This window comes from Camellia sinensis, chromosome 7, assembly GCF_055761805.1.
Source record: "Camellia sinensis isolate YWXY chromosome 7, ASM5576180v1, whole genome shotgun sequence".
NCBI lineage: Eukaryota > Viridiplantae > Streptophyta > Magnoliopsida > Ericales > Theaceae > Camellia > Camellia sinensis.
The window spans coordinates 69,304,190-69,316,600 of NC_138967.1; the positions used below are offsets into that span (position 1 = coordinate 69,304,190).

The following is a 12,411-nucleotide window of genomic DNA, read 5'->3' on the forward strand; positions in this document are numbered from 1 at the left end:
TTTTTCTCAGTTACCTTGTTCAGTTCACGGTAGTCAATACACAGTCTCAGTGAACCGTCTTTCTTCTTCACAAATAAAACAGGAGCGCCCCATGGCGAAGTGCTAGGCCTGATGAACTTCTTATCCAGCAGTTCTTGCAGTTGCACTTTCAATTCTTTCAGTTCAGTTGGAGCCATTTGGTAAGGAGCTTTAGATAGTGGCTACGTTCCCGGAATCACATCAATGGTAAATTTAATCTCTCTGTCAGTCAAATCCCCTGGCAGATTATCTGGGAAAACATCCGGGAATTCTCTGACTATAGGAATACTGTTCACGTTAGCATCATCATCAGTGGATACAGTCAATACAGAACACAGATATCCCTTACACCCCTTTCTAATCAATTTAACAGCTTTCACAGATGAAATCAAATACGGAGGAGGTACTACTCCAACCCCATTAAACACAAATTCGGGTAGACCCGGTGGACAAAAAACTACTTGTTTCGTTACACAGTCTATGGTAGCATGGTATTTCGTTAACCAGTCCATTCCCAATATTACGTCAAAATGATCAATGTTTAGAGGCAGTAATTCAATAAACAAATGTGCATCTCCAACAATAATTTCACAAGCAGGGTACATATATGCACAAGTCATAGATTCCCCAATGGGTGATGATACAGCTAACAGATAATTCATGGGTTTTAATGGTCTATTCAGTTTTCGCGAAAAAACATGCGACACATATGAATGCGTAGACCCCGAATCAATCAGTACATAAGCATTTTGAGTACAGATAGAGAGAATACCTGACACAACGGTCTCGGTATTCTGCACGTCTCCCGGTACTAGGGCGAACACTCGGCCCTGCCTCATGGGCTCTTTCTTGAATTTAAAACCCTGCCTTTTACCACGCCATTCAGACGCTGGTGTTTCAGTTTTCAGTGCCTCGATGTTCGATTCAGCCATCAAGGCTCGGTCAAGAACATTTACATAATTCGGTAGCTTCAAAATATTAATTCTGTCGAGTATTGCAACATTAAGGCCGCCTTCAAACTTTCTGGTCTTCTTATAATCAGTGTCCACCATGTGTGGTGCATAACGGGTAAGTTCAGTAAATTTTGTCTCATATTCAGCCACCAACATGGTGCCTTGTTTCAGTTGTTCAAACTCAGTCACCTTTCTATCCCTAACACACTGAGGGAAATACTTCTCGAAGAAGGCTCCTTTGAATTGAGCCCAAGTCATTACGGTGTTGTTATCACGGATAAGTATCCACCACCTTCTGGCTTCTTCTTGCAGAGTAAAGGTAGCCAATAGCACTTTATGTGCTTCAGAACACGGAAAAACCTCAAACAATTTTTCAGTCTCAAGAACCTATGCTTCAGCTTTTAACGGTTCAAGGCCTCCTTGAAAGGATGTCGGTTTTATTTTGCTGAACTTATGGGTGAGAGCAATTATGTCCCCATCATTAACATTGGCATTCTGTTCCGGCTGTACCGGAGGAGGAGGTGGGGGCTGTGGATTCTGTTGTTGGTCCAGTCTTTCAGTTATTAATTCCATCATTCTTTCCAGTCTTGCCATTCTTGCCTCAGAGGATGAGGTTTTAGATTCATTTGCAGTTCTCGTATTATCCATTTCACTATAGGCAGTTATAACAGTTATCAACATATGCAGTCATTCATTTAAACAGATTAACACATTAGCATATATTCAGTCAAGTCATTACCACACACTTATCATGCTCATGTGATGCCCTATTTACTTTTCTAGGACACCCTATAGCTCATTTGGACACGTGTGTGCAGTATAACTCGTGGTAAGTATCGCTCTGATACCACTTTGTCACGACCCAAACCCGCCCCTATGGGTTTAGCACCATAACTGACCAGTAATCCGAGATTACCGAAGGCCTGCTTAACAGTAATACAGTAATACAGAGTACAAGGGCTGGCGGAAGCCAATACAGTAAATAAACAATGTCTAATGAGTTGTGACAGTCTGTATGCAAAAAGACTTCTCATTCAAATATATACAGTCAGACAAAACAGTATGTACATATATACAATCATTCAGTTCAGGGACCTAATCCCTGTTAAATAGTATAGTACAGTCTATACAGTCATACAAAACAGATACAGAGACGAACGGGGAAATTAAAAACACCCCTAAGTCGTAGCTTGACAGGCTCGGAACCTCGCATTGAGGCACATAGGTTGGCTCGACAAAATTGGAGTTTACCCCGACGCCTCTACCTACGGTCTGGTGCCTGTACACCTACATATATATAAGAGCATTGAGCTAAAGCCCAGTGAATAACACAATGCGTAAAGGGGTTAAGAATGAATATCGTTACAGTAATGAAAACAATTCATTAATTCAGTATATCAATCATTCGATCATATGTGGTACATCCATTAGCATAACAGTACAGTAAACAGTAGGTCTTAAAAGACCGGACAGTAAATGATGGCCATCTATTAGTAAACAATAGTGGTTTCAACAAGGGAACCGACAGAGATCTCTGTAACAGTAACAGTAAACAGTAGTTGCTAAGGATGCCACAATACAGTTCAGAATATAGGACATACATTCATTCAATTAACAGTATCAGTTCATAAAGCAGTACAGTTCAATTGTTCAGAAGATAATTATTTTGAACATATCTTTACACAGTTGTTACTCATAGAGTTCTGGGCTACAGTAAAGCTAGAGCGCGTCCCCAGTCGCCAACCCTACACAGTTACAGATTGAACACACACTAAGCTACACAGTTGGGAAATAATAACTTAATCCCTAATTGCCTCGGTGTGTTCTACATCTATATTCTCATTAAGATGCCTTAAACTAGGCCTAAGAATGCCTAGGATGAGATGAGGATGCAAAGATGCACTTTAAAAACATTTTCAGACTTTTTAGAAAACAGGGGTCACGCTCGAGCGTAGGTTACTCCGCTCAAGCGGACACGCAGACAAAGGTTTCCGCTCGAGCGCATACTTACCCGCTCGAGCGTTCTGCAAAACAGTCAAAAGTGCTGGATAGGTGAAAATCACACTCGATTGGGCGCTCGACACCCGCTCGAGCATGAGACACAATGTCCCGCTCGAACGTCAATTCTTTCGCTCGAGCGGACTTCAAAACAGAATAAAATGCTGGGAGCACGATTTCCACGCTCGAGCGCCAGTCACCCCGCTCGAGCGTGAGTCCAAATTCTGGAAATTCCAGATTTGAACCTCAAGCTCAAAACCAAGTTTTAAACCATAAATTTCGATCCTCTTGGGCCAATTTTCTAGAAAACACATCAAAACTCATACTTTAGCATGATTCAAAGCTCAATTTGTAAAATCGAGGCCTAAGTGTGTTTCAAACAACTTAATTTGAAACCAATTTTCATGAATATGAAGAACATGCAAACATACATGAATTTAAACCATTTCAAAGCTTCAATTTGATGCTCTAAGGAGCCAATTGTTCCAAAAACAAGATAAAAACATGGTCCTGAGCATTAACATGAGCATGCATGTAAAAATCCATGAAGAACAACCTCAAAATGCAAGAGTATGCCATGCATGTAAAGATTAAGCTTCAATTCAACACTATTGAACCAATTCATGCCTTAAATCACGAAAGACCCAAGAATTATGCAAGAAAAAGTCCAAATACACAATAACTAAGGTCAATGATCTACCTTAGGTCTTGTAGTCCAAGAAGGGAGCTCAAATATGCAATCTCTTCTACAATTTCTTTAAGTTCCAAGCAAAACACAATCTAGAACTCAATTTCTCTCCCCCTAACTCTCTTGGTCGGCAAAACAATGAAAATGAGCTGATGAAGAGTTGCCTGAGTATATAATAAGTCTCAAACATGGCTCATGTAGTGGGCCACTAAGTGTGGCAAAATGGTAAATAAGTGTAACAATGCAATTTAACTCATTTTAATCTAATTTAATCATACCTAATCAGTTTTCAGGTAATTACACCATAAAATCACATAAATCACGATGATCGTAAAACACTAATCGGTTTCCGGTTCGGCCGCCGATAAGGCCCTCAATTAGCAGTTTAAACACAAAGACACGAACAGATAATCAAATAACCAAACAGATAGAATTACAATTAAACAGGTATACTCAGTCAATTCAGTTTCAATTTCAGTCAGTCAGTTCAGTAGTTTATTCAGTTCACTTATCAGTCATAATCAGTTTCAGTTTAACGGTAATCAGTGGTTATTCGGTAAACAGTGACGAGGGTTGTTACACTTTGGCTCAATCTTGCCAAGTCTGCCATAGAAACCTCAGGTTTTGTTTGGAAAAATTGGGCATGAAAAATCTCCTCTATTTGCTGCCAAGTTTGGATAGAGCCTGGTGTAAAATTTATATACCATATGAAGGCTGCTCTAGTTAAAAAGTTTGGAAAAAGTCTTACTTTCATGTAATCATTATTGGCGAACTCACCACACTAGCCTGTAAACCTAGCAATGTGTTCCACTATTGACTGGTTTCCATTCCCATAAAAGAGGGCAAAGTCTGGTGTTTTAAACCCCCTTGGATACTCATGTACCCTATCCACCCACTCTGGGTAAGGTTTTTTGTACACTGGTGTTTGGACCCCCCCAACCATAAGTCCACACATTTCTCTAACTATATCAGCAATTTGGTCCCTTGGAACCATATTTTGTGCTAGTTGAACCACTACTAGAGGAACAATCATAGGGTTTGGAGGAACTCCATGTGCTTGAGGTCTTGGTCCATATATGGGTACATTCAAGGCTGACTGTCCTTGTTGTACTGGTTGCTATTGGAGGTATGACTAACCTTTTGAAATCTGTCCTGGGAAAGGCCCTATGAAAGGTGCTACAGGAGGAGGAACAAGTGTTGTTTCTCTTCCAACCGCTGGGAATCCCTTCAACCCCTCGAGTGCAAATTCAAACACAGGATTAGTGAAACCCTGTGTGCCAGGTATGGCTTCGAACATAGGATTTGGAAACATCCTCATACCATTCCCTTGTGCTGGCCCAAATCCACCAATTTGTATGGTTTCACTGGTGGGCAATGGTGCATTTTGGTTTGCTAGTGGTCTCAAAGGAGCTTCGTACCATGACTGAGGCATAGGTGACATTCTCTCATGGTTTTGATTACTAGATTGACCATTAGTTTGTCCATTATTTTGCATAGGCTATTTGCTTCGAGCCAATCTATGCAGAAGGAAATCACTACAACAAAAAAAGGGTTTTTACAGAGCGCAATGCACGCCGTAAAAACCCTTCTACGACATGCAGTGTGCGTCATATTATGACTAGTCATGGAAAGTCATTAACTTTCAACGACATGCTTTATACGCTGTTAAAAACTATTTAACAACAGATTTTGTGCGTCGTTTTTACATTTTCTACGACATGCTATAGTACGCCGTTAAAAATTATTTAACGGCAGATTTTATGCGTCGTCGTTACTTTTTTTATGACTATTTTTGCATGCCGTTAATTGATGAGACAAATAACGACGTTGATTGCGCACCGTAAAATATGTAATACAACGACTTATTATGCTTGCCGTAAAATATGTAGTTTTTTTTATATTTATTTTTAAATTCAGCAGGTTCTATTTGACTAATTTTGTACAATCTAACAAATATTACAAACAAGTATCACAAAACATTAATCAACCACCAAAATATTGTTTGAAACATCAAAAAGAAACTATATCCATAAATTATAAATATTAAACAATTGTCTACATTTCAAACATTCGAAAACCATATCCTTAAGTTCTAAACTATACAAAAAGTTTAAACCATCCAAAACTATGCATATCTAACTTTCTAAACATATCGACAACTATTAAGAGATTATCTAAAACTACCAACAATAGTTCCTATAGCAGTTGTAGTTGCAGCTGTAGCTGTAGCAAATCCATTTGCTCCTATCACAGGGACGAGAGTGCCCAATGTATGTGTTAAGGCACCCAAACCCGCAACAATAGCTGAAACAACTAACTCTATTGCATTTCTTGTCTGCATGACAAAAGAAATTTCACATAAGTACGGAAACCAACAACTCAGAGACAAATATTTCTTGACGTATTAAGAAATGATCAAGAAATTTTAAAACATTAACAAAATATTTCCAAAATTAATAAGATAATTCAATGGTCCCATAAAAGCAATGTCATAATGAAAAATCATCTTAGGTTGGTTTTTATGTCAAAACTTAGCATTTTTCGTCCTCTTTCCAACAAAATTTATTTGAGCAAAAGTTACTGGGTAGATTGAGAAAAATGCTCATTTTCCTAAAAGTGTGTCAAATCTGGACAGAAGATGGTGTATGGCCTATAGATAAAAATTCTAGTTAGGTTATGCAAATTTTGAAATTGGGAATGAAAGTAAACTTATTATTCCATGTTTCTGTTTGTTTTCAGAACCTAAAAAGGTCCAAAAGTATTTTTACTGACCCAATCCTTTGGCTCCTACTAATCTAAAATCTGCTGAAAATGTGTTACTAATCTAAAATCTGCTGAATGAATTAATTAAAACTAGATAGTCCCTTCACTGAAATATTTCTCTGCTTTACTCAGTCATTCTTGTGTTCAATAATTGAATATTGATTTAATACGTTAATTTATATACTAGACTAAAAGGAAGTAACAATAGTAATGCCACAAACTAGTGGTGTTTAAGGCATAAGATAGATATCAACAATCTACTACAACTCTCAAAAGAATCAAAACCAAAATCAATGCTCATTTTAATGCGTTAGATATGAATTTTTCAACCAAAATCATCTACATGCCATACACATTTACTTTCCTACCCCAGGGCTAATATTCACCTTCTTCTAGTTTTCATTTTGTACATTTTATAAATTAGATGTGAAACTTTTCAACCAAAAAATATTTTCTTTATATCTAACATAGTGCTTCCAGATCACTGTTAGAAGTGTCGAAATTGTAGCAAGATCCCATGGTCCATCAATCCTTTTTCTGTTTGTTCATTGAGCACTCATTCATCATACTCTTCCCCATTAAAGTTCCAAGTAAATTTGTTCACAATCTATCTCGCATGCAAATTGAAGTAGCAAAAAATACTAGCAAAGAGACGAAAGAAATTGAAACAAAGATTAAAATGGTGGAGCCACATTTTATAGTTTTGCAATTCTTATCAGGAAATCAGTTTCTCCTGTGTGACAATATATCGAATTAAAAACTATAAAACTCCATGTGGCTGAATAAAAGAAGAGTGAGGGAGGGAAAAGGCAGTGTATGCACCTTTACAAGCAATAACTTTCTTCCTGAGCTGGAACTCACCATAACTCCCATTGATTTCCTATCACGGTCAAACTCAAGAGTGGCAATCCATTTTTCAATCTTACTCCACATCCGACAACAACCTTCAATTACATAAAATTAAATGGAACACATTAGCAGCCATGTAAACATGTTTACTAAACAACAAAAACGTAAGTTATAGGGTTAATTACACTAATAGTCCCTATAGTTTGAGACTTGTGTAATTTTGGTCCCTGACTTTTCAATTGTGATACATTTGATCCTAAATTTTGAATCTTGTTTCAAATAAGGACAATTGAAAATATTATTAGATTTTTCAAGGGTAAAATCATTAATTTGATAAAATATAAATTAATTTGACAAAAATAAATGTCAAAAAAATATTTTTAATTTTTTTAAAATTATTTTTATCCACCAGTGATAAAGTTATGTAAAATTAATAAAAATTACATGAGTAATTTTTTAAAATTAATTTTACATGATCATCATCCAAACACATAATAAAAATTAATTTGGTAAAAAAAAAGTAAATAAATGTCTAAAAGATTTATCAATTTTACATAAAATTAAATGGAACACGTTAGCAGCCATGCAAACATGTTTAGTAAACAACAAAAACATAAGTTATAATTGTAACTTACGTAGAACATCACCATAACCTTTAAATGTACCAGCCAGCTTATCTTTCATGAGTTCACTCTTGGTTGGTGTTCATTGTTTCCTCCCAAGTTAGGTTGTCCAGGAGGCACATACGTAGGATTCATTGGCAACTGAGGTACAGATACAGGCTTCCCCCCCAGCGCATCAAAACCCGGTGAAATATTGCTTTGGAAAAAGTTGGGTAAATAGGGCATGCTGAACTCTGGTAGTGCTAAGCTACCATCAGTTTGAGCACGAGAGGTGTTGACTTGTTCTGGAAATAACCTTGAGTTGTTGCAACATTATTGTTAAAATTTACCATCACCTACCACCACCTACTCCTCACCTACTCCTCACCTACTACACTCACCCTCTCCTATATAATGAGCCACTCACCATTTGTAATAAATACAACACAATATCAATCAATAATACAATTCTCTATTTCTTTTTAGACATCAATTTTAACATGGTATCAGAGCAAGGTTAACAACTTAGTCATTCTGCTTCACCGGCGGGCGGCAGTCTTGCTTTGGCCGCCCGCCGGACCTCTACACATACCTTCCATTCGCTGCCACAAATCCCATAACTGAATCATCGGAATAATCGCCATCGTCCACGGCGTCACCGGCGAGTCGAGCTGGCTCATTCAGCTCACCTCCGTCCTCTTCGCCAAGTCCGGCTTCGCCACTTGCGCCATATTCAGACCCCAAATCAACCTCAGCTTCTCCACCATGGCAAGACATGTTCCGATCTGCCTCCGTTCGCAAATGTGCTAACCTTGGATTGCTCTTCACGCTCGGGAGAGTTTTTAGCCGAATTCAGCTTCTCTTCATTGGTTGAAAGCATCACCATACCAGCTGTAACAGCACTCAGTTGTTCCTGAATCCGCAGGCGAGCAGCCTCCGCAGATGTGTCAATCTGCCACTGCCCCTTCCTTGAGCCTCTCTTTTTCAGCCCTCCTCCTTAGTGATGATTATCTCAGTTTCAGGATTCCCACAGCCATAGCATTGTAAATATTTCTTGGATCGCTTTGATGGTGGTGGGATTGAAGCTTGGGTGTGCCTGAAGGAGGAAGACGATCAGTCCTCCTCTGGTTCCAATGAAAGTGTTCTGGATGGTTTAGTAAGTACTGTTCTCTCGCAGCACACCACAGCCGTTAAATCTCACAGGGCTTTTGCTTCTCTCACATCTGTTTTTCCTACTTGGGAAGATGTTCTTGACCGTGGGGCCCCTTCTGCTTCATCTGTGGAGGCTCACGATAGTGGTGTCTTTTTTAGTCTTTTTTAACAAGCATAATCATCAAACCCATCTTTCTTTTTGTTTTTTTAATCAACCGCCCAAACCTTCTTTCTCTTTTATCTATATATATATATATATAATTCATTTTATCATCATCATCATGTACCCCTTTTTTATTTTTTATTTTTTATTTTTTAAACTAATCTTCCTCTCTGCACCTACTCATCCAAACCTCTTTCATATATTCCACCGCCTGCACATCCTCCCCCCCCCAAATATTCTCTGTTTTCTTTCTCTATTTTATTGTATTCTTATTATTATTATTTTTTTTATTTTTTTGTTTCTTTTTTTATTTTTGCACAACCACCACAAAAAAAAAAAAAAAAAAACCAACCAGGCAGAAGATGAACTTGCACACCACACTCATTTTATTCATGTCGGGGCTCCCCCCGTTCACCATTTTACATTAAAAAAAAAAAAAAACAAAACAAAACAAAACAAAACAAAAAAAAAAACAAAAAACACACAAACAAAACCACCCCACCCACAGTGGGATTTTTTCTTCTCTACTCTGCAGCCGGTCTCTTCTTTTTGCCTCCGTCTTGGACGGCCCTTGCCGATGTTGCCTCCGTGTTTCCTTGTCCACCGAGCACGTTCACTCCCTCATACTCCTCCACTGCCACATATGGCGGACCTCCGAATCGGAACATCACGGTGGCCTTCCGCTTCAGCTCCTTGTTTTCTGCCTTTAGCACACTTATCTCTGCTCGCGCATCCTTATACATGCGTTGGAGCAGAGCCAGTTGAGAGTTTAACTGTTGCACCTCATTTGTCCTGCTCTGCAGCCGGTGCGACAAGTTTGTGACCGCAGTCATGGTTTCCACACATGACTTCAGAGTATACTGATTGGCCTCAATATCAGTTTGCACCGCCATTTTTTGCTCCACCGACCGCATCGGAAAGTTCAACGGAGCAAAACCAGAGGTGTTTGGTTGAGGTTCACTGGCCCCCGCACCAGTTATTTCTCTTGTGGGCTCGTTCAGTTCTGGAAAGAGCGTGAGCAGACCACGGGAAGAGGAGGCCATGTTTTGGGTAGCTGGAAGGGAAGAAGAGGCCATGTTGCTGAGTGTTTCAGAGACGGGTTGGTTACAGCGTATCACAGAGTTTCTCTCTCAGGCAAGGAAGAGTTTTTCAGAAGATTTTAGCAGGTTTTCTGCCTCAGCCTCCGCATTGATTTATATAGAACATGACGAAGCGGCAGACACGCGCATCATGCGCCGCTCGACGCTCGCCGACAATATGGGCGCGCCTTTTGATGGCACGTCTTTTGATGGCACGCCTTTTGATGAATTGGACACGCCTTTTGTTGGCACGCCTTTTGAAAAATTGGGCACACCTTTTGAGGGTGCGACTTTTTGAGGGTCCGACAAGACTCTGTAAACTGTCCCGACATTGATTCCGGTTAGCTCCTTCATGGGTCCGACAAGACCCCGTAAACTGTCTGCTACAACGGTCCGACATGACCCCATAAACTGTCTTCAACAACGGTCTGACACGACCACACAGTGTCTGCTACAACGGTCCGACATGACCTCGTAAACTGTCTGCTACAACGGTCCGACATGACCCCATAAACTGTCTGCTACATCGGTCTGACACGACCATACCGTGTCTCCTATCCTGTTTTATTTTTCAGTTTATTTTTTTGTTTTGTTACTCTCTCCAAACTCAAGTTGGTTAGTTTCTATCCTCCTTGAGTTTGCGGGGGGCTGTTAAAATTTACCATCACCTACCACCACCTACTCCTCACCTACTCCTCACCTACTACACTCACCCTCTCCTATATAATGAGCCACTCACCATTTGTAATAAATACAACACAATATCAATCAATAATACAATTCTCTATTTCTTTTTAGACATCAATTTTAACAATTATTCTCAACAACTAATGCCCCTGTAAGTGTCTTAAATGCGAATTCTAAGCACGGATCGGACCAGGAATCCCTAGATGGATTGACTTCAGATCCTAGATTTTCCTGGTCTTTCATCTCAGTTTCTGGCCTTGCTGGTTGATCTTCTGGAACAACTTGGTCCTCCAAAGCCTTCTCGTTAATGTCTGACAGTTTTGTGCCTCTCAAATCATGATCTGTAATCTGTGTTGAAATCGTCTGCAATGGTTTGACTTCAGTTTCACCAGACTTTCCAGTTGCAGCTCCATGAGCTTGTTCACTTAACACACAATTGACCACCGTCTTGAGTTTGAGCTCCTCGAGCCGTTTTGAAGACCGACGAGGCAAATCAAATTCTTTTTTAACCTTGGGTATGTATTGCCTTTTTATGTTGCGCTTATTTTCAATACTTTTCTCTTCCAAATTCTCCTTGCGTAAGATCTCAGTTGAGGGAGTGGAACAGTCCCATTGTCAGCAGATACACTCGTGCATTGCCTTTTCTGTGAGCCCTCAGCATCCATTGTTTCTATGCTGCTCGGGGCATTGTTTTCTGTACCTGCAGCAGTAAATTCTACATCAGAAGCAATGAAGTGTATTTGTTTTGGATACCCAACCACCACTTTTGAGTTGTTCTAACTTGGGTAGACTAAACACAACTGGTAATATGTATATATCACTCATTGATCTCTCACCTGTAAAAAGTTGTTTTCTGGTTGTATAGTGCCCTGCAGATGGAAAACAAACAGAAACAACAAAAAAACTAAAAGACTACAAACTCAGCAGCGCAACCTAACAGCAGAATCAACATAACATACCCCTTGAAGACCATTCATCGAAAAACCCCTCTGCTGGAGCATTAGTTCAGCATATAACAGTCCACAACTATACAGATCAGTAACAAAACAGATCAGCAACAAAACAGAATTGATCTGTTGTGGCATTAGTAGCAGATCAGCAACCTGTGGCTGAGTTCAGGTTTGGTAATGCGAATTTGTGCTAGCAGCATCTCATCACCACCAATAATACAACATAAGTAACTGGAACCAGCATAACAGACATACCAGCTACCAAAAGCCTAAGCATAACTGGGACCAGCATAACAGACATACCAGCATAACTGGGACCACCAATGCATCTCATCACCATCAGCAGCAGCAAGGCTCAGCCAAGCAACACACCTCCCCTTCCCTGGAACTTGCACCCACAGTCTCAACACAACCATATCATCTTCGTCTGAGTCTCAACCCGAAGCAATAGCAGCTCAGAGTCTTAGCGTACTTGAACCTTAGCCAAAACCAATCCATAGTGCCTACTT

The 12,411-nt window shown here is 39.6% G+C and overlaps 1 protein-coding gene and 1 pseudogene across 2 annotated transcripts; both read right to left on the minus strand.

Annotated features, from left to right (window-relative positions):
- Positions 1–5,655: 5,655 nt before the first annotated feature.
- On the minus strand, positions 5,656–8,208 carry LOC114312118 (uncharacterized). Its single transcript, XM_028258305.2, has 3 exons — positions 7,905–8,208; positions 7,243–7,364; positions 5,656–5,992 (listed from the first exon to the last, which is right to left on the minus strand). Exons 1-3 carry the CDS (start codon positions 7,951–7,953, stop codon positions 5,828–5,830), a joined length of 336 nt encoding a protein of 111 aa, XP_028114106.2. The 5' UTR covers positions 7,954–8,208; the 3' UTR covers positions 5,656–5,827.
- Positions 8,209–11,072: 2,864 nt separating this feature from the next.
- On the minus strand, positions 11,073–12,318 carry LOC145795875 (uncharacterized; annotated as a pseudogene). The gene is made up of 5 exons (XR_014336744.1): positions 12,206–12,318; positions 12,056–12,133; positions 11,912–11,978; positions 11,789–11,864; positions 11,073–11,652 (listed from the first exon to the last, which is right to left on the minus strand). The product of XR_014336744.1 is annotated as an uncharacterized LOC145795875 (transcript).
- Positions 12,319–12,411: the final 93 nt, after the last annotated feature.

What these genes read in the sequence shown, in the direction of transcription:
- LOC114312118 (XM_028258305.2), bottom strand. Translation starts at nt 7,953, where the DNA reads ATGAAAGATAAGCTGGCTGGTACATTTAAAGGTTATGGTGATGTTCTA. An exon ending in AGGTTATGGTGATGTTCTAC is followed by an intron (nt 7,365 to 7,904) that starts GTAAGTTACAAT and finishes ATGTAATTGAAG; the next exon opens with GTTGTTGTCGGATGTGGAGT. An exon ending in GAAAGTTATTGCTTGTAAAG is followed by an intron (nt 5,993 to 7,242) that starts GTGCATACACTG and finishes TTTGTCATGCAG; the next exon opens with ACAAGAAATGCAATAGAGTT.